This window comes from Geotrypetes seraphini, chromosome 10, assembly GCF_902459505.1.
Source record: "Geotrypetes seraphini chromosome 10, aGeoSer1.1, whole genome shotgun sequence".
NCBI classification, from domain to species: Eukaryota; Metazoa; Chordata; class Amphibia; order Gymnophiona; family Dermophiidae; genus Geotrypetes; species Geotrypetes seraphini.
In genome coordinates, this window is record NC_047093.1 from 56,106,337 (window position 1) to 56,127,499 (window position 21,163).

Consider the following 21,163-nt stretch of genomic DNA (forward strand, 5'->3'; position numbering starts at 1 on the left):
TCCCGATAAAAATCCTATAAACCTGGCTCCTATGGCAGTCAGGTGAGCTCCCACACCTTCACTGGCAAACCTTAAGACTAAAAATTCTACAAGAGTTTATTTTAACACAGTGGCCAATATAGAAACAGCAAGTTGAGTTAAGATATCAGTTGAACAAAAATAATGTTTAGACCTAAACCTCGAACTCACCAGGAAATAATTTCCAGGCAGACATAGAGCAGGAAACAATTCAACATTATAACTTATACTTACAACCCCCTCCCCCTTTCCCAAGTTGTGTTACTCTCCCTTAGGGTATTAGCATGTTCCTACCTTAAGACACTTGAGTAAGGAGAGAAATACCGGTGCATGCGACAGCTTGTGTTTCCAGGAGGGCTGGCGTCTGATCACATGACCCAGTAGTGTCAGTGTGGGAAGGCGAGAAGTACTTTTGCTCAGATACTCATTCATTTTGTCCAAAAGGTGCTAAAGAGTGAGATTGGCAGAAATGGGAATAGCTTGTTTGTACCCAAGTAAAAACCAAGCCTGTTGACCAGTACAACAGCACAAACACTTATGAAACCATCACTTTGACCTTTGCAATTCTAACATATGCCTTTTAACAAGCTATAGGACAGACAGTGGAACAATGTAACACTTGTCTAGAACCAGCACTCAATTTTTGTGGCCATGACTGTATTTGTATAGCCATAGAAAGCTTACAACACCTAGGTGGTACAGGACATTGTCAACCAATGAAGTGCCCATCCAGATTGTGACCCAAAATGTGGGGAGGTCACAATCCAATTTGGGAAGCTCTAATTTAAAATACTGAAGGCAGTGTTCGCTTTGTGAAGTCAAACTAGAATCAGTTCAAAACATTTACACAAAATTTTCAAGTAAAGAGAAATCTGGCCTTGGCCATGACTACTAGACTAGCTGTATACACCAAGAAATATTCAGTTCTTTCTTAAGAAATGTTCACATAGATGTCATTTTTTATCATCTTAGGAAAAGAAAGTGATGTAATTGCAGGTAAACGACAAAATATTTCCTTGATTTACTCATGAAACAAGATATTCACAAAAATATGTATTCTAACTGAGTAATAAATTAGGACCCCACCACATATCCTCCTACTTAAAGTGGCTCAAATCACACACAGATGTATCACATCAGGTGCACATGATTAGATCATTACTCAGCATTTTGAAGGAGGTTTGCCCTACTTAAACTTCAGACATTTGGTGTGCTCTTGACTTCTGCGGTGAGAGTGAACACTATGGTGAGATCAAAAGAGCTGTCTGAGGCCTTCAGAAAGAAGATTGTAGCAGCTTATAAGTCTGGTAAGGAATTTTTAAAAATCTCAAAAGAATTTGACAACATTAGCCATTCCAAGGTCTAGAAAATAGTGTACAAGTGGAGGACTTTCCAAACAACTGCCAACATGCCCAGGTCTGGCCGTCCAAGCAAGTTGACCCCCATAGCAGACCGCAAGATGCTAAAAGAAAGTCTCCAAAAAAAACCTAAAATGTCATCACAGGACCTACAGCAGGCTCTTGCTACTGTTGATGTGAAAGTGCATGCCTCTATAATCAGAAAGAGACTGCACCAATTTAACTTGTATGGGAAGTGTGCAAGAGGAAACCTTTGCTCTCAGAGAAACATCAAGGTCAGACTGAAGTTTGCCAGAGAGAACGTAGAGAAACACCAGGACTTCTGGAATAGTGTTCTATGGATAGATTGAGTCTAAAATTTAATTATTTGGACACCAGAAAAGACATGTTTGGCATACACCAAATACAGTATTCCAGGAAAAGAACTTTATACCAACTGAAGCATGGAGGTGGAAGTGCCATGGTTTAGGGATGCTTTGCTGCAGCAGGACCTAGCCAGCTCACCATAATAGAATTCACCATGAATTATACGGTGTATCAGAGGGTGCTTAAGGAACATGCGAGACCATCTAAGAAAATTAAAACTGAAGCAGCACTGGACCCTGCAACACGACAATGACCCAAAACATACCAGAAAATCCACCAAAGACCAAATGAAAACTAAGAAATGGAGCGTCCGAGTCAAAGCCCTGATCTTAATTCCATTGAGATGCTGTGGGGTGATTTGAAATGGGCTGTAAATGCAAGAAACCCCTCAAACATCTCACAGCTGAAAGAATTTTGCATTGAGGAATGGGCCAAACTTTCCTCAGACCGGTCAGAGACTGGTAGATGGCTACAAGAAGTATCTCACTGCAGTTATTTCAGCCAAAGGGGATAATACTAGCTATTAGAGTGTCCTAATTTATTCCTCAGTTAGAATACATATTTTTGTAGATATCTTGTTTCATGAATAAAACAAGAAAAATTTTTGTTGTTTACAAGCAATCACTTTCTTTTCCAGAGATAAAAAAAAGAAGGATTCGACATCGATGTGAGAACATTTCTTAAGAAAGAACTGAATATTTCACGGAGTGTCCTAATTTTTTCACATGACTTTATATAATCTGCATAACACTCTATGGCTAATAGTCCTTCAATGTTTTTTACCAGCCTCAATATTCACGAATCAAAATTAAAGTAAACAGGACCTGGATATATTTCACATTCATCAACGATGAATGTGAAATATATCCAGGTCCTGTTTACTTTAATTTTGATTCGTTTATATAATCTGCAGCAGCTGGAGATGTCAGTGCATGTTACACTGTACTAAAGACAGTCCTTTGTACAGAACACTTTAAAACAGCTCAGCATTTAGTGTCTCAATGAAAAAAGTGAGGCAAAAGTGAACACAATAGCATTATTTAAAATCACTTTCCAGGTGATTTTCAGCCAATAGCAAGCAGTGTGGTAATTGCCATCAGAACTGACTGAATATTCATTTCCAGCAAATAGCACCGAGTACCTGGGTTTTCACTGGCTGGCTAGCACAAGCTGGATATTCAATGCTAACCGGGCATTGGCTAGCACAGTGGTTCTTAGACCTGTCCTGAGAGTCCACCAGTCAATTGGGTTTTCAATACATTCCTAATGAATATGCATATGGCAGATTTGCATGCTTGTCACCTATTATATGAAAATCTGCCTCATGCATATTCATCAATCAATACTGCTAACGGACGTATTCAAATACAAATCTTTCCCTATTTTTTTGTTTAACCACATAACATACATTTAGAAGGAGAAAAACTAATACATATACGCACACAACATTAATAATTTCTTAATCAACTTTACTTTTTTCATAAATATTATAAAATATTAAATATACCAAACACCTATTTCAGACAACCCAGGCAAATGCCCTTGTTGCCCCAAAAAAGGCTGGCTTGAACATTGTAGGGATGGAGATCTGATAAGTTCTGATCCAGGGCATCAGAACACAGGCAAGGTTAACATGCAGGTGGTTCTGAACGCAGGCCAGGTCGGCACACCAACCTAGGCCCTGTGTGCGGATCGAGGCCTGTGTGTGGATCTAGGCCTGGGTTTGGTTCTGAGGCCCTGTTTCTCATTTCCTCTCCCTCCTGCCACGAATACATTCTAAGCAAGGACAAAGGTTGCACCTTGAGCAGAAGGCTGAGGCATTCCCCCCTCCCTTACCATATATTAACCAGACATACATTTACCCTTTTTCTCTTATCTTGTTTAAGCATCCCTTATATGGGCAACAATCAGACTTTCTTTGCCTGAGCAAGGCTAATCAAGAGAGCTTAAGAAGCATGCATTATAACCTTTGGACTGTCACTTGCCATAGTAAGATTTGAGACATATCAGAAAGGTACACATTGGGAATCACTTTATTATAATTGTTATTATGTATTCATATGTCACGTGAGATAGTAGCCTTGAGACACACATGATATAGATAAACAATGGTTTAATCCTCACTGTAAATGCATTATGAAATTATAACCTTGTAGAGCATTAACTAAGTAATTATTGGAGATATGATTCTCAATAAAAAGAGGGAGAGACCATTCATTTGAAGCGTCTCCTCCTGACTCTAAGATTGCGTGTGTGTTTATTGTAGGGCATTCCTACAGAACATTCCATCAGTTGTTATTCAAGAGAGAACAAGATCTTATCATGAAAGCAGGAGTTTAATCCAGGAAGCACCAGTTTGGCAAGGACATTTTAAATAACACTGAACCGATTATCCAGGTTTTCGGGGCTACAAGGGCATTTGCCTGGGTTGTCTGTTGAAATAGGAGTTTGTTATAAGTCAGAGGGTGGTATATTTAATATTTTATAATATTTATGAAAAAAGTAAGGTAAAATTATGTTCTCACCTGTTAATTTTCTTTCCTTTAGAAGCAGCAGATGAATCCAGACAAGTGGGAATAGCTCACATCGACCAGCAGGTGGAGATAGAGAAACTGATTAACCGTTGGCCTTATAGCCCGGTATTCTCTCTGTCCATTCAGTTATGCTCCTTGCCCAAGCATCCCGAGATAGGAGAATGAGCAGCTTAAAAAACTTCTTTCCAGTATCAAACGCAACAATGAGACCTTACTGAACAACTACCAACAATAACTCAATTGGAAAATAAACAAAGACTGCCCCCGAACACCTATATAGATATTGAAGTTAAAGGGTGGGGCTCTGGATTCATCTGCTGCTTCTAAAGGAAAGAAAATTAACAGGTGAGAACATAATTTTACCTTCCTTAGCAAAGCAGCAGATGAATCCAGACAAGTGGGATGTAGCAAAGCAAAACTTAAATCGGGTGGGAAGTTAATGCTGCTTCCGCAATCACTGAAGCGCCAAAACTAACCTCCTCACTGGCTGCCACATCTAACCGGTAATGCTTTGAAAAGGTATTTCCCGACGACCAAGTAGCCGCCCTGCAAATCTCCTCTAAGGAAAGACCCCCAGACTCCGCCCATGACGTAGCTAAAGCCCGAGTTGAATGAGCACGAAGTTGCTCTGGTACTTGCTTCCCTGTCAACAAATAAGCCGAAGCAATCGTCTCCTTGACCCAACGCGCAATGGAAGCTTTCGACGCGGCCATTCCTTTGTTTTTCCCCGCGAACAAAACAAAGAGGTGATCCGACCGGCGAAAGTCGTTAGTCACCCCCAAATAATGTAGAATCATCCGGCGCACATCCAGGAGACGCAACAACGAGTACTGCTCCCCCCAATCTTCCTTCCGAAAGGCCGGGAGGAATAAACACTGGTTCATATGAAAGGAAGACACCACTTTCGGCAAGAAGGACGGTACTGTTCGAACCGATACACCAGCATCCGAAATCCGCAAAAAAGGATCCCTACAAGATAGCGCCTGCAATTCAGACACCCGTCTTGCCGAAGCCATAGCCACCAAAAACACTGTTTTCAAAGTGACATCTTTTAGCGTAGCCATGGATAAAGGCTCAAAAGGCACCATTCGTAACCTCCCAAGGACCAGCTTAAGACTCCATGAGGGACACGGTCTCTTCATAGGAGGTCTAATATGGTGAACTCCTTTTAAAAATTGGACTACATCGGGCTGTGATGCCAGCGTCAAACGAGAAATCCGGCCCCTGTAACAAGCAATGGCCGCTACCTGAACCTTCAGAGAATTATAGGCCAACCCTTTAGCTACGCCCTCTTGCAGAAAGGAAAGAATAGCCGATAGAGACGCCCGAAAGGGCGAAATCCCGTGCCTCCCACACCACGAGTCAAAAACTTTCCAGACTCTAGCATAGGAGGTAGACGTGGAAAGCTTCTTTGCTTGAAGAAGCGTGGCAATCACCTGCTCAGAATAACCTCTATTCCTTAGCCGTGACCGTTCAATAGCCAGGCCGTAAGACCAAAGTGGGACGGATCTTCTATGGAGATTGGACCCTGAGTTAGTAAGTCCCGAGTCACCTGAAATTTCAAACGATCGCCCGCATATAGTTGCATCAGATCTGCGTACCACGGACGACGTGGCCAATCCGGAGCTACCAGGATCACCTGTCCCTGAAAGAGAGCGATGCGTTGTAACACCCGACTTATCATCGGCCAAGGAGGAAATATGTATAGGAGGGAATTTGGAGGCCACGGGAGAGATAACGCGTCTACCCCCTCCGAGTTTGGTTCCTTTCGTCGGCTGAAGAACCGAGGCAGCTTTGCATTGCGAGACGAGGCCATGAGATCTATCTCCGGGAGCCCCCACTTTAGGACAAGCATATCGAACGCCTGAGCGGACAGCTCCCACTCCCCTGGATCGAGACGATTTCTGCTGAGGAAGTCTGCCTGAATATTTTCGTGACCCGCAATGTATGCCGCCGAGAGGAGAGGCACATGCGTCTCTGCCCACTGAAACAACAGCCTTGCCTCTTCGGCTAACTGAGCACTTCGGGTACCCCCCTGCCGATTGATATACGCCACTGCTGTGACGCTGTCCGAAAAGATCCTGGTTGGACGATCCTGAATCCTGGACTGAAATGCCAGAAGCGCCAGCCTGATAGCTCTCAACTCCAGCATATTGATCGACCACTGGGCCTCTACCGAGGACCAAACCCCCTGGATCGATGCTTGTAGGCACTGAGCCCCCCAGCCCCGAAGACTGGCATCTGTCGTGATTACGACCCAATCCGGCGTCGCCAACGGCATGCCCCGAAAAAGATTGAACTCGTTGAGCCACCACTGCATGCTGGAAGCCGCTCGAGGAGTCCATTGGAGACGCAGATCGTAATCCTGGGACGCCGGGGACCACCGTGAAAGAAGAGACATTTGCAACGGCCTCATGTGGAACCGAGCCCAGGGTACCACCTCTATAGCCGCCACCATCGAGCCTAGAACCTGTACATAATCCCAAACCCGAGGTCTCGGGGATTCGAGAAGTAGACGAACCTGAGACTGTAACTTCTCTCCCCGCTCTCGGGGTAGAAACACCTTTCCCCGACAAGTATCGAACATCACCCCTAAATGCACTAAGGATTGGGACGGGGACAGCGAACTCTTTGGAAAGTTGATGATCCACCCCAAAGACTGAAGGAGAGAAATCACGCTCTGAGTCACCGACAAACTTTCCTGCCTTGAAGAGGCGCGGATCAACCAATCGTCTAAGTAAGGGTGAACTCGAATCCCCTCCTTGCGGAGACATGCTGCCACAACCACCATCACCTTTGAAAAAGTGCGAGGAGCTGTTGCCAGACCAAAGGGCATCGCCCGAAATTGATAATGCTGGCCTAGGATCGCAAACCGCAGAAACCTCTGATGCGGGGGCCAAATCGGAATGTGGAGGTACGCCTCCTTGAGATCGAGGGAAGTGAGGAACTCCCCCGGCCTCACCGCCGCAATGACAGACCGAACTGTCTCCATCCGAAAATGACGGATACTGAGAAATTCGTTGACTCGTTTGAGATCCAGCACCGGTCTGAACGACCCCCCTTTCTTTGGCACAATGAAGTAAATGGAATATCTGCCGAGTCCCACTTCTTCCTGTGGCACCGGCACCACCGCCCCCAGATCTAGAAGCACCTGAAGGGTCATTCGTACCGAGTCCCTTTTGGTTACCCCATTGCATGGGGACACCAAGAAAGAATCGGCGACGGGAGAGACGAACTCTAATTTGTAACCTTCTCGAATGATTTCTAGCACCCACTGATCCGACGTGATATTGGCCCACTCCGCTACAAAAGCCGACAGCCTTCCCCCTAAGGGAATAGCGGAGGGAGCCAAGACCCCGTCATTGTGAAGACCGATTTGCTGGGGCACGGGCTGACTGAGCTGAAGGAGGTTTCGCTGCACGAAAGGAACCTTTCTGCGGAAACCTAGGCCTTGAAGAAGAGAAGGAACCATACGTGGACCTAAAACCCGGTTTACCTGTCCGATATCGGAAACGCTGTCTCGAGGTGGAGGATTTCAACGTGGGTCTAGGCCGATCTTCCGGCAACCGTTGGGTTTTGGTATCCCCAAAATCCTTAATTAATTTATCCAAATCTTCCCCAAAAAGCAAACGGCCTTTAAAAGGGAGCTTTATGAGCCGGAGCTTAGACGCTGCATCTGCTGCCCAATTACGGAGCCATAAAGATCTACGAGAAACCACCGCCAGAGACATTTGTTTTGAGGAAGCCCGAATAATATCATATAAAGCATCTGCTAAATATGCCAGACCTGACTCCAAATCAGCCAGTTCTACTGGAACCGAACCACCCGACTCGATTAAATTATCAGTCATTAACTGAGACCACTGCAGACACGCTCGTGCCGCGTATGAACTACAAATTGCGGCCTGTAGAGTGACCGCAGCTACCTCGAAGGACATTTTCAGAGAAGATTCAAGCTTCCTGTCCTGAGTATCCTTTAAAGCAACTCCCCCTTCAACCGGTAAGGTAGTCTTTTTGGTAACTGCGGCCACCAGCGCGTCAACCCTGGGTAATTGAAATTTTTCAAGTTCTTTCTGAGCCACCGGGTACAATAGCCGCATGGCCTTTGCTACCCTCAGACTTGCCTCCGGCGTGTCCCACTGCGCCGTAATAAGTTCCTGCATAGCCTCATGCACTGGGAAGGACCTGGGTGGCTTTCGTGTCCCTGTCATAAGGGGATTGGTGGAACCAGAATTAGCAGCCTCATCTTGCGAGATGTTTAAGCCTTGCAGCGCTTTAGAAATTAATGAAGAAAGTTCTTCCCTATGAAAAAGACGTAGAGCGGACGGATCATCTACTTCCCTACCCGGGGTATCGTCCAAGTCCAATACCTCACCCTCTTCAAGGGAGTCCGGAAGAGATAACGGAGAGACTGGAATAGTATCTCCCTCGTCCTCGGCTGCGAGTCTGCGCTTTTTTGCTACCCGTGAATTTCCGGGAGAAGCCGCAAGAACCGCAGCCGAACACAAAGGTTTGGCAGCAAAACCAGAAGTGGAAGTAGATGGAACCGGACGCTCCGACATACTCATAGGCACCGGCTGAGCAGGCTGCGAGCCCTGCAACATAAACGCTCGGTGCATTAACATTACAAATTCTGGCGAAAATGAAGGTAGCCCAAATCCAGCCAACCCAGTCTGATCCGAACAGAGGAGCGGACCCGCGGCTCCTCCCAGCGTCCCTGACGCTACTACCTCCGCTGGCTTCCCCTCCTCTGTCCCAGCAGTCTGGTGTTTGGCCGACTCAACCGCAAGGGAAGGGAAAATCACTTGCGCTTCCCCAACGCGGGACTGAGCCACTTCTGCTGCCTGAGAAGCCTCAGCCGGTGTATCTGAACACCCGGCTGAGCACAGACCTAGCAGTGTCCTTCGCTTCCCACAGCGAGAACACCGCTTTGCAGCTTCTGCCGCCATTATTTTTCTGCTCGTTTACAAACCCGTCCTTAACCCGCGACCCCGACCCGCCCTCGGTCAACGTCGCAACTCGGTCGGATAGTCGGAACGCGGAGCGGGGAAACAAATATCAGCAGAAGTACTCACCCCAAAAAACGCGACTTCTAAAACGCGAAGTTATGGCTGGCAGTTGTAATTCTAGCTGACCAAACAGGAACAGCACAGTACTAACAGGCTCTGTCTTTTTTTTTTTTTTTTTTTTTATACTGGAAAGAAGACAGCAGAGCCCAATGAATCCCTCAATCCTCCGGAGGGTAGGGTGGAGAAGGGACCTGGGAGGGCCCAGGTGTTCACCTAAAGCCGGCACCGCTCAGCCAGGCACCCCTGTCTGTTAGAAGAGAGCTAGTCTCAACAGCAGACTCAAGTCGCTCAGAAATGCATTCAGTACAGCAAAATCCAGGAGCTAGAGGACTAGCTCACATTCCTGCTGGGAGATAGAGCAAACTGAATGGACAGAGAGAATACCGGGCTATAAGGCCAACGGTTAATCAGTTTCTCTATCTCCACCTGCTGGTCGATGTGAGCTATTCCCACTTGTCTGGATTCATCTGCTGCTTTGCTAAGGAAAGTTGATTAAGAAATTATTAATGTTGTGTGCACATATGTATTAGTTTTTCTCTTCTTCTAAATGTATGTTATGCATATTCATTAGGGATGTCTTGAAAACCAACTGACTGGTAGACCCTCAGGACACGTCTAAGAACCACTGTTCTAGTGCATAAAGATAGGACTGCTTAAATGGCTATCGTATCTATGAACTAAAACTTGCAGTCAGCACTGCATTATTAGGGGAAAACTAAGCTACACCTCAAATCGCTGAATATTCATGATTAGTATGTAACTGTGGGCCAGCTGAAATAACTGACATATCTCTGAATACTCAGTGGGAGATAAGTTATCTGCTATTTAAGAAGTCAGCGGTCTTTGTCGACAGGTTAAATCACTTTGAATATCAGGCTTCCTTGTGATCTGTAAAGAACAGCTCTGCAAATTCAAGACTACCTCATTGGTATTCCAAAATTGTAGGGAGAGCTTTTAGGAGTCAGTCACTGAACTCTCTCAAGAGTGTCTTTATGCTGCTAACTGGCCTAGTATAAAACAGTATGGAAGAGAGCAAATTACCTTATCATGTGGCTCTTGCAAAGTGGACAGGAGGAGTACTGCTTGCTCTGAATTTGATTCAAGGTAATAATCCACCAGGTTATTTACAAGCGTAGGTCCCCGATCTATAGTCAAAACAGCACAAGAAATTAAAGGATGCCCAAAAGCACAATTCAGGGGCAACTACAGACAATAAGTCAGCAATCTGATTTAGGTCCTAAAGCAGGGCTGCCCAAGTCCGGTCCTCGAGATCTACTGGCAGGCCAGGTTTTCAGGATATCCATAATGAATATGCATGAGAGATTTGCCTGCACTGCCTTCTTGGTATGCAAATCTCTCTCTCATGGATATCCTGAAAACCTGGCCTGCCAGTAGATCTCGAGGACTGGACTTGGGCAGCCCTGTCCTAATGTCTTGCCTGTATAAATGTACCCCTACAGATGATATTGTACACTCAGGGCAACAATATTTTTCCAAGAATATGTATTCGATATATAAACAGGCTCCCAGCTAAAGTTACTAAAGTGGCAAAAGCTATGAATTAGCACAGCATCAGCACGTACTTCATCAAGATAACAAGAACTGAAAGAACTTTTGGTCACAATTCTCTTTCATAACTTTTGCCTTTAACTGGGGGTTTTTTTTTTGGGGGGGAGGAAGAATGAAGGAATGCTAGCAAAGATACAAACTATCTGAATTACATGACAAGTAGAAGGGCCAGGTTTGGCAGGGAAGGCAAAAAAAAAAAAAAAAAAAACCATCTAAGAACAGCCACCCCATCTCCTCAGCATGGAGAACAACAAATGGATAATGTCATCCTGATATTTGCTTCTTCATTGGACATAGAAGCAGACAATACATACCTGTACTGAGGCTGTCTTTAATAAACTTATTCACATCTTCTTGGACTTCTAGGCTTGGGGAATCAATCAGAAAGAGGCGCTCCCATGAACTGGCTTGCTGTGCCATTCTGTAGGGAGTCCCACGTGCTCCCTAAACCACGGCTAGGTCCCCACTGGAACCTCTGAAAAATTAAGGCAGCAGAGGTCTTTAGTCAGAACAGTACCTGTATTCTTTCTTTGTATGAAAGCCAAAATGGTAGGAGCGGGGGGAGACAAGTCATATGATGCTGATGAGCAAGAAATTAATTATATAGTCATACCAAACATGCCTTCTTCTGTACCTAGTAGTTTTTAGAAATTTTGTTCCCAGGAATCTTTTACAGTACATTGTAGGTCATATCCTGCCATACAGCCTCAAGCCAAGGGACCCCACTGCCCAGAGAATAACTCTGCAGTCCAACCAGTGCCAAAATTATGAAGCATGCAGATCAAATTATTTCTGGTTATACTGCTCTTATTACACACAAATCAAAGCAATTTACATAAAACTAAAGTAATTTAAAAAGCATTGAAAAGAACTCCAGAATAAAATAGGAAAGTAAAAATCATGTATACAACAGATTCAATGGCTATAGGTCAACAGGGATAAGAGGGCTAGTAGGGAAGCAAGGAGAGTTGGATGCTTACTGTGTTACCTAGTTCCCCAACATGCACACACAACTTAAATTTAAAAAAAGCCGCAAGAGTGAATATGTTCTCAAACTTCCATGGCTGGCATCATGATTGTGGCAGTTTTCCGGGTCTTGCAGACCTCACAGCAGACCCTGAAGAAAGCCACAGCATGATGGCCGAAACGCTGGTTCTTTCAACTCAAGACACAGCAAGACCTGGAAAACTGCTACAATCAAGATTGAATATGTACGTGCGAAAAGCAGAGTAAAAGGTGTCTACTCATGTGGAAGGAATTCTAAAGAAAAAGGAGACAGAAAATAAAATGCAGTGTTCTGAGCCGATTCCCATCAGGCTTGGGATGGAAGGATAAGACAGCAGTCGTTTAATGAAAGGAGACAACAGGAAGGGGTATAAGAATTGTAAAGGATGTTAAATCTGGTTTGCCTTTATGAATGGCTTTAAAAGTAAGAATAAGTATTTTAAACTGTATTCTGTAGGGTACTGGGAGCCAGTATAATAGTTTAGGTTTAAACAGTTTTTACTGAACAGAACCGATACATAAATGTGAATTATTTAATGTTTTACAGTTTCAAGCTCCCCCACCCCATATTCACATAAGCAATTGGTCTGTATGAATGCTAATTTCATTTTATTAAACCACCAATGCCATTGACAGTGTGTATAAAGCAGATCCCTACAGCCTCCCTGCAATCCTATCCTTCCCTCCCTACTTATTATACAAGCTAAATGAAACCAATGTAATAAGTTTAAATAAGGGAGTTACTCAATCGCTGCATGTGGCTTGGAAAAGATAAAAGGAAATATCTTCCTTGTTATTTAGGGACTTTTGCATCAGTTCCCTAGGAAAATACTCAAAGAGAGAAAAGTACCAGATGTACATGTAGCATCTTCTCTGCAGGTACTTTTTCCATACAAGATTATGCTACCACCTCCCTACCTAATCTCAGACCCAGGACAAACTAGATTTGCATCAAAGTAAATGTGTGCCAGAATGTGTGGATTTTATTTTTTTTAGCACCTGCACAGAGGCTGGGCAATTTTCAAAAATCATTTTATCTGGTTAAATGGCTTCTGAAAATGGCTGTTTGGGGACAAAGCCAGTGTTTATGAAAGTTCTTGCACTTGGACCAGATAGTATCAAGTGACAAACCTTTTCTTACTTCCATATCTCATCTACAAAAAGGTCTTAACCCTTACACAAACTTAACAGATGTATTCTGCTCTACTGGTTAAATAGACACTTGTACTTTTTTTTTACATATAAATTGGCTGGAAATTGATCAGCACCTGCCACTGAATTATATGCAGCCTCTGAGATACTGTTTGTTTCTATAATTTTTAGTTAAGTTATTACTAATTATCACAGAAGGTCTATGGAGCTCTATGCATTTTCAATTCCAACATTATGGGATGCTGCAACCCACTAGGTATAAAGGTTGCCCTCCCTCAATTAAAAAAAAAAAAAAATGCACTAAGTTTTCTGTTCTCAATACCACATGGAAAAATTTTTTTGTATTTTTTACTACTCAGGTCTAAGGGAATGGAACTTGTGTACCACCTCTTTGTGGCTTTGGCATTCAAAGCTGACATTCAAAGTGGTGGGAACTGGATAATTGAGTGGCTTGCCCAGGGTCAAAAGGAGCGGCACTGGGATTTGATCTCAACCTCTGGGTGCTCTACCAGTGACCAAACTATAAAAGTCAAATCTCCACTCCTATGAAGAAGTCTATACTCAAACACTCGCTTTTATAGTTTCTCTATACTTGGAGCTTGATATTAGTTCAGGAAAAGGCCTCAGAAATAAGGAGTACTACGCTTATAATTTCAGTGGTAATCATTACCAGCGTAGGTGTATTCCAAACATGTACTCCGTACTGCAATCACTGGCCAAAAACCTATTCTTTTATTTCATTATCCATATTATGTTTCTGCTAATTTAAACTATTTTTTTATTATAACTTATCTCTTATTTTGCACATTAACTGATTGAGTGCAGACCGCTTCAGAATTTGAAAAACCTCACAGAAAATGACTTATCTTTAGTGTTTTCATTATTCTGTTTCCATTTCTGAGCTTCTTCAATTCTGTGCTATTTCGTACAGAACCGGAGCTTTCAACACTCTCAGGACTAGAGCCAGAGCCGACGCGCTCTAAAATCGGCCCTGAAGCAGCAAACAAACCAGCGGTCCGCGAAACACTGGCCGCGTCGGCTCTTGCTCTAGTCCCGAGAGTGTTGAAAGCTCTGGTTCTGGTCCCGAGTATGAAATATCACAGAATTGAAGAAGCTCAGAAATGGAAACAGAATAATGGAAACACTAAAGATAAGTAATTTTCTGTGAGGTTTTTCAAATTCTGAAGCGGTCTGCACTCAATCAGTTAATGTGCAAAATAAGAGATAAGTTATACCAAAAATTAGTTTAAATTAGCAGAAACATAATATGGATAATGAAATAAAAGAACAGGTTTTGGCCAGTGATTGCAGTATGGAGTACGTGTTTGGAATACACCTGCGCTGGTAATGACTACCAATGAAATTATAAGCGTAGTGCTCCTTATTTCTGAGGCCTTTTCCTGAACTAATATCAAGCTCCAAGTATAGAGAAACTATAAAAGTGGAGTGCGAGTGTTTGAGTATAGACTTCTTCATAGGGGTGCTCTACCAGGGAGCCATATCTTCATGAGGCATTTCCTAAATTGTTAAATATCCCTCACATTTAACAGACATTTTTTATAGGGTCACATACCTTATGCAACTATGGTTTTATTTGGAGGCACCAAAGTTTGACAACTTAACATCAATGGAAATTGTTCTTCAGACTTATGTTTGTACGAATTTGCTATCACAGAACAAATCCACCACCATTCAGCCTTCTACAAAGCCAACAATAGCAGATACCCATGGAAAGTCTCATGATTTGCACTTGCCACATGAGTAGACACTAGCACTGACTAACTCAATCCATTATCTTGGTTTTGTATCTTTACCTAACACCACTTCAAGCAAGGTGACAAGTTTTAGATTCTTACAATTTAAGAATGTCAAATGATTCATAATTAAAGGAAACCTGATGTTTAGATTCCTATATATAAATTTCTGGATCTAGTTAACAGATGGCTTAGGACAATCTCACCCTCAGGAACTTCTTAAGAATTAGAGAGCTGCTGTGGGAAAGAAGGCATAGAGTGAAATGCCAAATGGGATCAAAGCTCCCTACAAATACCAAGTCATCAGATTACCTTTGTACAGTCACCCAGTGCAAACTAATGCTAGTCAAAACAACATATCAGCAAGTCAGCAGTTTCAGGTCTCACAGGGAACAGAGCAAGACAGTGTACTATTCTGCAACTTTCCTCTTCATTTAACTGTGCTGGTAAATCAAAAGTATAAAGACCTGCCATGGAATCACATGCTCACTTATTTACTTAGATTTCTCCACCAAATCAGTTAGGTTTTCATGATAGGGTTTGAAAACCTCTTTCATACATAATCATTGTGGATCTCCTGATAACCTGACTGGCTGGGCGTGTCCCAGGGACTGGGTTGAGAACCCCCTAACTTAAAATATTCAAACTAAAGTTGCCAGCTCAGGCCTCTCCAAGACATATGGAGAGAGTCTTTTCCTATCCATATACATTTCCCTTAAGTGCAAAAGTATTTAAGAAACTGATTCGATTGTTAGTCTGGGCAATTTTCTAGTAAGAGTGAAGGGAAAAATAGGTGGTTTCATTGTATCTAAAATGAAAGATGTCGTGTACATTAGTTTACGGTATGTCTAAAAACCAAAGACGTTCCAACAAAGCACGAAACTGCGTGACGTCAGAACTGCATACAGTGATCCCGAGTGCTTCAAATACTATTGTCATTCTTATGTAAAGGTTTCCTAGAAGAAAACATTAAAAAAACAAAACAAAAACGTAATTGATCTCGCTAGCAACCATTTAGAAACAACGGTCATGGCTAGTTAGTCATTCTTTGGGGAAAAAAATCTTAAGTTTTACAGACCATAAAGGAGATGTTTGATGATTGTGGGTCAAAGTTAATACGAGTTGGTTTTGTGTTTTGTTTTTAACCCATCTACTTTCTATACTACAGTGCAGAAAAATAGATCGCATACTATCTTTTTCCATAAGACATACACATACATATTGCCCCACCTGCCCAAGCTCTTAAAAATTTATGCTCCTGACAAGTTTCAAGAGACCACAGGATCACCAGTTATACTACACAGCGCTTCCGTATAAATTCAGTACTATAACATCCCTCAATCACCCATACCTATGCAATGAAACTAGTACCGTCCAATGCACTAGAGCTAAATTACCCTGCTCCTTTACCCATGCATTGGGGCTAAAGTACACTACCCAACCCTTACAATCAGTGACTGCAGAGATACCAAGTCACACGCATCAGGCGCGTGACCCACGCCCTCGGCCGCCCTCACATTTCCACACGCCGACCACCCCTCTTCACCCGCATTCGGCGACCAGAGGACCGGTTTCCCCTCCCCACGATCTACCCTCTCTCTCTTTCTCTTTTCTCGGTCTAAACGTGGTCTTCCCCTCTCTCCCCGGTCTGCAATCCAGCAACTCCCCTCTCCCTCCTGCTATCCAAGCGATACCTGAGCTCGCCAACCGCGCAGCTTTCCTTCTGACCGTCCCTCTTTAACACAACCTCTCTCCCTGGATGCGTCCCGCCTTGCCGGAAACAGGAACTTGCGTCAAAGAGAGATGGGACGCTGTAGAATTTAAAAAAAAAAAAAAAAAAAAAAATATTGCGTCAGAGGAGGGGCGGGACGCCAAAGAAAGGGGGGTCTGTGGGGATACAAGAACTGTAGCTCCGACCTACAGTGTCAACTTACAAAGTAGAAGGCGCTCAATAATCAACTTCTTACCGAGGGTCCTACAAGGCGTCCAAATACCGCCTCCTATTCCCTTCATAAATTCAGTGCAGCGGCTCTGGCTATGTTTACCTCCGGCTGGTGCAGCTCTAGGCTCACATTGACATGTGCACGTGCCAGCAGTATTAGCGATCACCTGATTTACTGGCGCATGCTTAAGGCGACCTGCCAAATGCAGCGAGACTGCTGCACGTGGGGGTTGCAGCACTCGGGTGCCATGGTACCAGAGCTGGGCAGTAAAATATATTTATTTTAAAAAGTAATATATTACTGCCAGGGGTAGCATTCTCGGAAATGTTCCACGCACAGGACCCAAGAGGCGAGCAGAGCTCTGAAGTCTCAGTGCACGGTTGAGACGATGGTGAAGGGATGAAGGATTTAGATTTGTTTAGGAAATGGGCAGCCTTCTGGGAAATGGGGAGTTTGGTCCAAAAGGATGGACTCCACTAACATTTAAAAAGGAAATAGAGCAGTCACCCAGGAGAGGATAGTTTGGTGTGAAGCATCCTTAAATAATACAATTGAAACTGGAGATTTAGGGAGTCCCACTAGAGAGATTTCAATAATGGTGAAAGAAAGCCAGGAGTGTTGTAAGAGGAAGGCAAAGTGAAAGAACATAAGAATTGCCGCTGCTGGGTCAGACTAGCGGTCCATCACGCCCAGCAGTCCGCTCACACCCTACCTCCGTTTTTTCTGGTTCAGCAGGAACTTGTCCAACCTTGTCTTGAATCCCTAGAGGGTGTTTTCCCTTATAAAAGATTCCGGAAGAGCATTCCAGTTCTCTACCACTCTCTGGGTGAAAGAAGAGCTTCCTTATGTTTGTACAGAATCTATCCCCTTTTAACTTCAGAGAGTGCCCTCTCGTTCTCTCTACCTTGGAGAAGGTGAACAACCTGTCTTTATCTACTAAGTCTATTCCCTTCATTATCTTGAATGTTTCGATCATGTCTCCTCTCAGTCTCCTCTTTTCAAGGGAGAATAGGCCCAGCTTCCCTAATCTCTCACTGTACGGCAACTCCTCCAACCCTTTAACCATTTTAGTCGCTCTTCTTTGGACCCTTTCGAGTAGTACCGTGTCCTTCTTCATGTACGGTGACCAGTGTTGGACGCAGTATTCCATGTGAGGGCATACCATGGCCCAGTACAGTGGCATGATAACCTTCTCCGATCTGTTCGTGATCCCCTTCTTAATCATTCCTAGCATTCTGTTCGCTCTTTTTGTGTCATTTTTTCAGCAGTCTATAGATACAAGGAAAAAACACAATTTAGTGTCTGTATACAAATGCTAGAAGCCTAAAAAGTAAAATAAGAGCGTATATAGCACTGAATGATGAGGTAGCTATAATAAGCATTTCAGAGGTGGAAGGAGGACAGTCAATGGGACACTGTTATCTGGGTACAAATTATATTGCAAGGATAGAGTAGATCAAATTGGAGGGGGGTTGTGCTATATGTTCAGCATGACATAGCAGTGTAGAATCCATATGGATAGAGATTCCATGTGTTAAAGGAAGGAATATAAAGGTAGGGTTATACTACCATCCTCCGGGACAGAATGAGCAGACAGATGAAGAAATGTTTTCAGAGATTAGGAAAGTTGGCAAATTGGGCAACAGTATAATAATAGGTGATTTCAATTACCCCACCACCTGACTGGATATATCTTAGATCAGGGAGCGCTAGGGAGGTAAAATTCCTAGAGGTCATAAATGACTGCTTCTTGGAGAAACTGGTCCAGGAACTGACAAGAAGGGGAACTATTTTAGATTTGGTCCTTAGTGGAATGTAAGACATAGTACATTATCATAAAAGAAGAAAGGGAGGGAGGGGATATGGGAGGGGGGTTTATACTCTTTATTATAAATTATAAATAAAATATTATTAATAGATGGTATTCTTACATGAAAACAATGTAATAAAGGGAAGGGAAAAAGGTTAATAATTTAAAAAATAATTGATAAAATCATTACAATATATATGTTGTATAACTTTATAAGAAAAATAATTACAGTTATATGATATATAAAATCATAAGAGATATAAGATAAGAAATGTTATGTATAAAATACATTATAGAAATATCAAGTGTATTATTAAGATAATTGTATGAAAATTTATGACACTTGTTGTTAAATGAAAAAAAATCAATAAAAAAACTTAAACAAGACATAGTACAGGCGGGTCTGCTGGAAAACAGTGATCATAACGTGATCAAATTTGAGCTGATATATAGAATGACATCGCAAAATAAATCTACTGTAGCAGCATTTAATTTTTGAAAGAGCGACTATGATGAAATGAGGAAAATAGTTAAAAAGAAGCTAAAAGGATCAGTTGCAAAGAAAACCAGGCATGAATTTTATTTAAAAATAACATTGTGAAAGCCGAGACCAGATGTATTCCACATATTAACAAAGGTGGAAAGAAGAGAAAAAAAGAGATGGTATGGTTTAAAGGTGACATGAAAGAGGCTATTAGAACAAAAAAATAATAATAATAATAATTTTTTAAAGAATGGAAAAAGGATCCAAATGAATAAAATAAGAGACATCCAAAATGTGAGGTTTTTTTCGAGAATGGCCTACCTGTATGTTCAGCAGTTTAATTGGCCAGACTGCCACTACGTGTATGCTAACGACATATTCCCAACCAAAAAATTGCCCAAGTCCCAAACGCCCAAAACAAGACCTTTTAGGCGAAAGAGGGGGCCAGCCCTTCGCCTAAAAGCACATTTCTCTAACCGGAAGTTAGAGAATTGTGGAATCGTCTGTCCCCCAACCCCCCCCCCCTCCCGTACAATGATCGCGGCAGGAGAGATGCCCAATCTCTCCTGCCACCGCATCCCCGAACTCCCCACACAATTGCATCTTCACCGGCAGGAGGGATGCCCAATCCCTGTTGCTTGACAACCCCTCCAACCCCTGCCGTACCGCCCATCCCAGACTCCACTCCATCCCTACCTGGACCTCCCACCCTCACAGGGACTCCCCTAACCCCACCCAAACCCCCAAACCTTCCTCTAACCTTTTTTTATGGCCTGATGGGTCCTACGTTCATCCGGCAGGCCCGCCTTCATCTGAATGGTGGGACTGCCTCTTCCTGGATGCACAGGGAGGGACCTAGGGCCTGATTGGCCCAGGCTCTTAAGGCCCCACCCATAGGAGTGGCCTTAGGCATCTGGGCCAATTGGAATCTTTGTCAGCACCCAAGAAAAATATCTGGATGTAGACAAAATAATGAAACCTTCTGCCCAATGTGTGCCTCTGTATCGGTCCATGGTGCGACCTCACCTTGAGTATTGCATTCAGTTCTGGTTGCCTTATCTCAAGAAAGATATAGCGGAACTAAAAAAGGTTCAAAGAGGAGCGACCAAGATGATAAAGGGGATGGAACTCCTCTTATATGAGGAAAGACTAAAAAGGTTAGGGTTCTTCAGCTTAGAAAAGAGATGGCTGAGGGGAGATATAATTGAAGTCTATAAAATCCTGAGTGGTGTAGAATGGGAACAAGTGGATCGATTTTTCACTTAATCAAAAATTAGAAAGACTAGGGGACACTCAATGAAGTTATAGGAAAATACTTTTAAAACCAATAGGAGGAAATATTTTTTTCACTCAGAGAATAGTTAAGCTATGGAACACATTGCTAGTGGTTGTGGTAAGAGTGGATACTTAGCTGATTTATTTTATTTTTATTATCCTTTTCAAATAATCACACAAGTATACTCTTGTTCAAGCAATACAGAACTAAATACATAATCCATTATAGAGGAAATAAACAATTAGGAAACAATTTAAAGTTTTTCCTTAGACCCCAAAATAGAAGGGGAGCGTTCTAGATTTTAAAATAAAAGAAAGCAACAAATATATGGGCTCCTTTTACAAAGGCGCGCTAGGGGTCTTAACGCATGGAATAGCACACGCTAAAATGCCGCGTGCGCTAACCGCTACCGCCACCTTTTGAACAGGCGGTAGATTTTTGGCTAGCGCGTGCTAATCCGGTGCCTGCGGTAAAACCCGTAGCGCACCTTCATAAAAGGATCCTTATAAGAATAGGCTTTAATGTGATTTAAGCTCTGATCCTTAAATTGCAATCTAAATAACTTGAACTTGAACTTTAAATTAATAAACGCCCTCAGATGCTCCGGCTAATAATAAACATGCTATATAAAAATATTTTATGCAACATTTACAGGAGTAAGCCAGCAAAAACTTTGTTCCCAGTGACAGAACTTCCTGTCTCATTTCCAAAAAGGCTCTTCTAGTATTCTAATCTGTCTTGTAACATCTGGATAGATCCTTATCTTTTTCCCACAAAAGAGAACTTGGGCATTTCTAAAATATAGGGCTCCTTTTACAAAGGTGC

At 42.9% G+C, this 21,163-nt stretch overlaps 1 protein-coding gene across 3 annotated transcripts in view; it reads right to left on the reverse strand.

Annotated features, from left to right (window-relative positions):
- Positions 1-16,923, reverse strand: part of TSC1 (TSC complex subunit 1) — an 83,107-nt gene extending 66,184 nt beyond the window's left edge. For 2 of the 3 annotated variants that reach the window (XM_033960236.1, XM_033960234.1), the window contains exons 1-5: positions 16,793-16,808; positions 16,520-16,636; positions 11,229-11,389; positions 10,387-10,490; positions 313-465 (exon numbers count right to left, since the gene is read on the reverse strand). In XM_033960236.1, the coding sequence (XP_033816127.1) occupies positions 313-465; positions 10,387-10,490; positions 11,229-11,334 (363 nt within the window). In that variant the 5' untranslated portion in view covers positions 11,335-11,389; positions 16,520-16,636; positions 16,793-16,808. Of the gene's footprint in view, positions 1-312; positions 466-10,386; positions 10,491-11,228; positions 11,390-16,519; positions 16,637-16,792 lie in introns of all 3 variants that reach the window. The other variant, XM_033960235.1, reaches the window with a different exon arrangement.
- Positions 16,924-21,163: the final 4,240 nt, after the last annotated feature.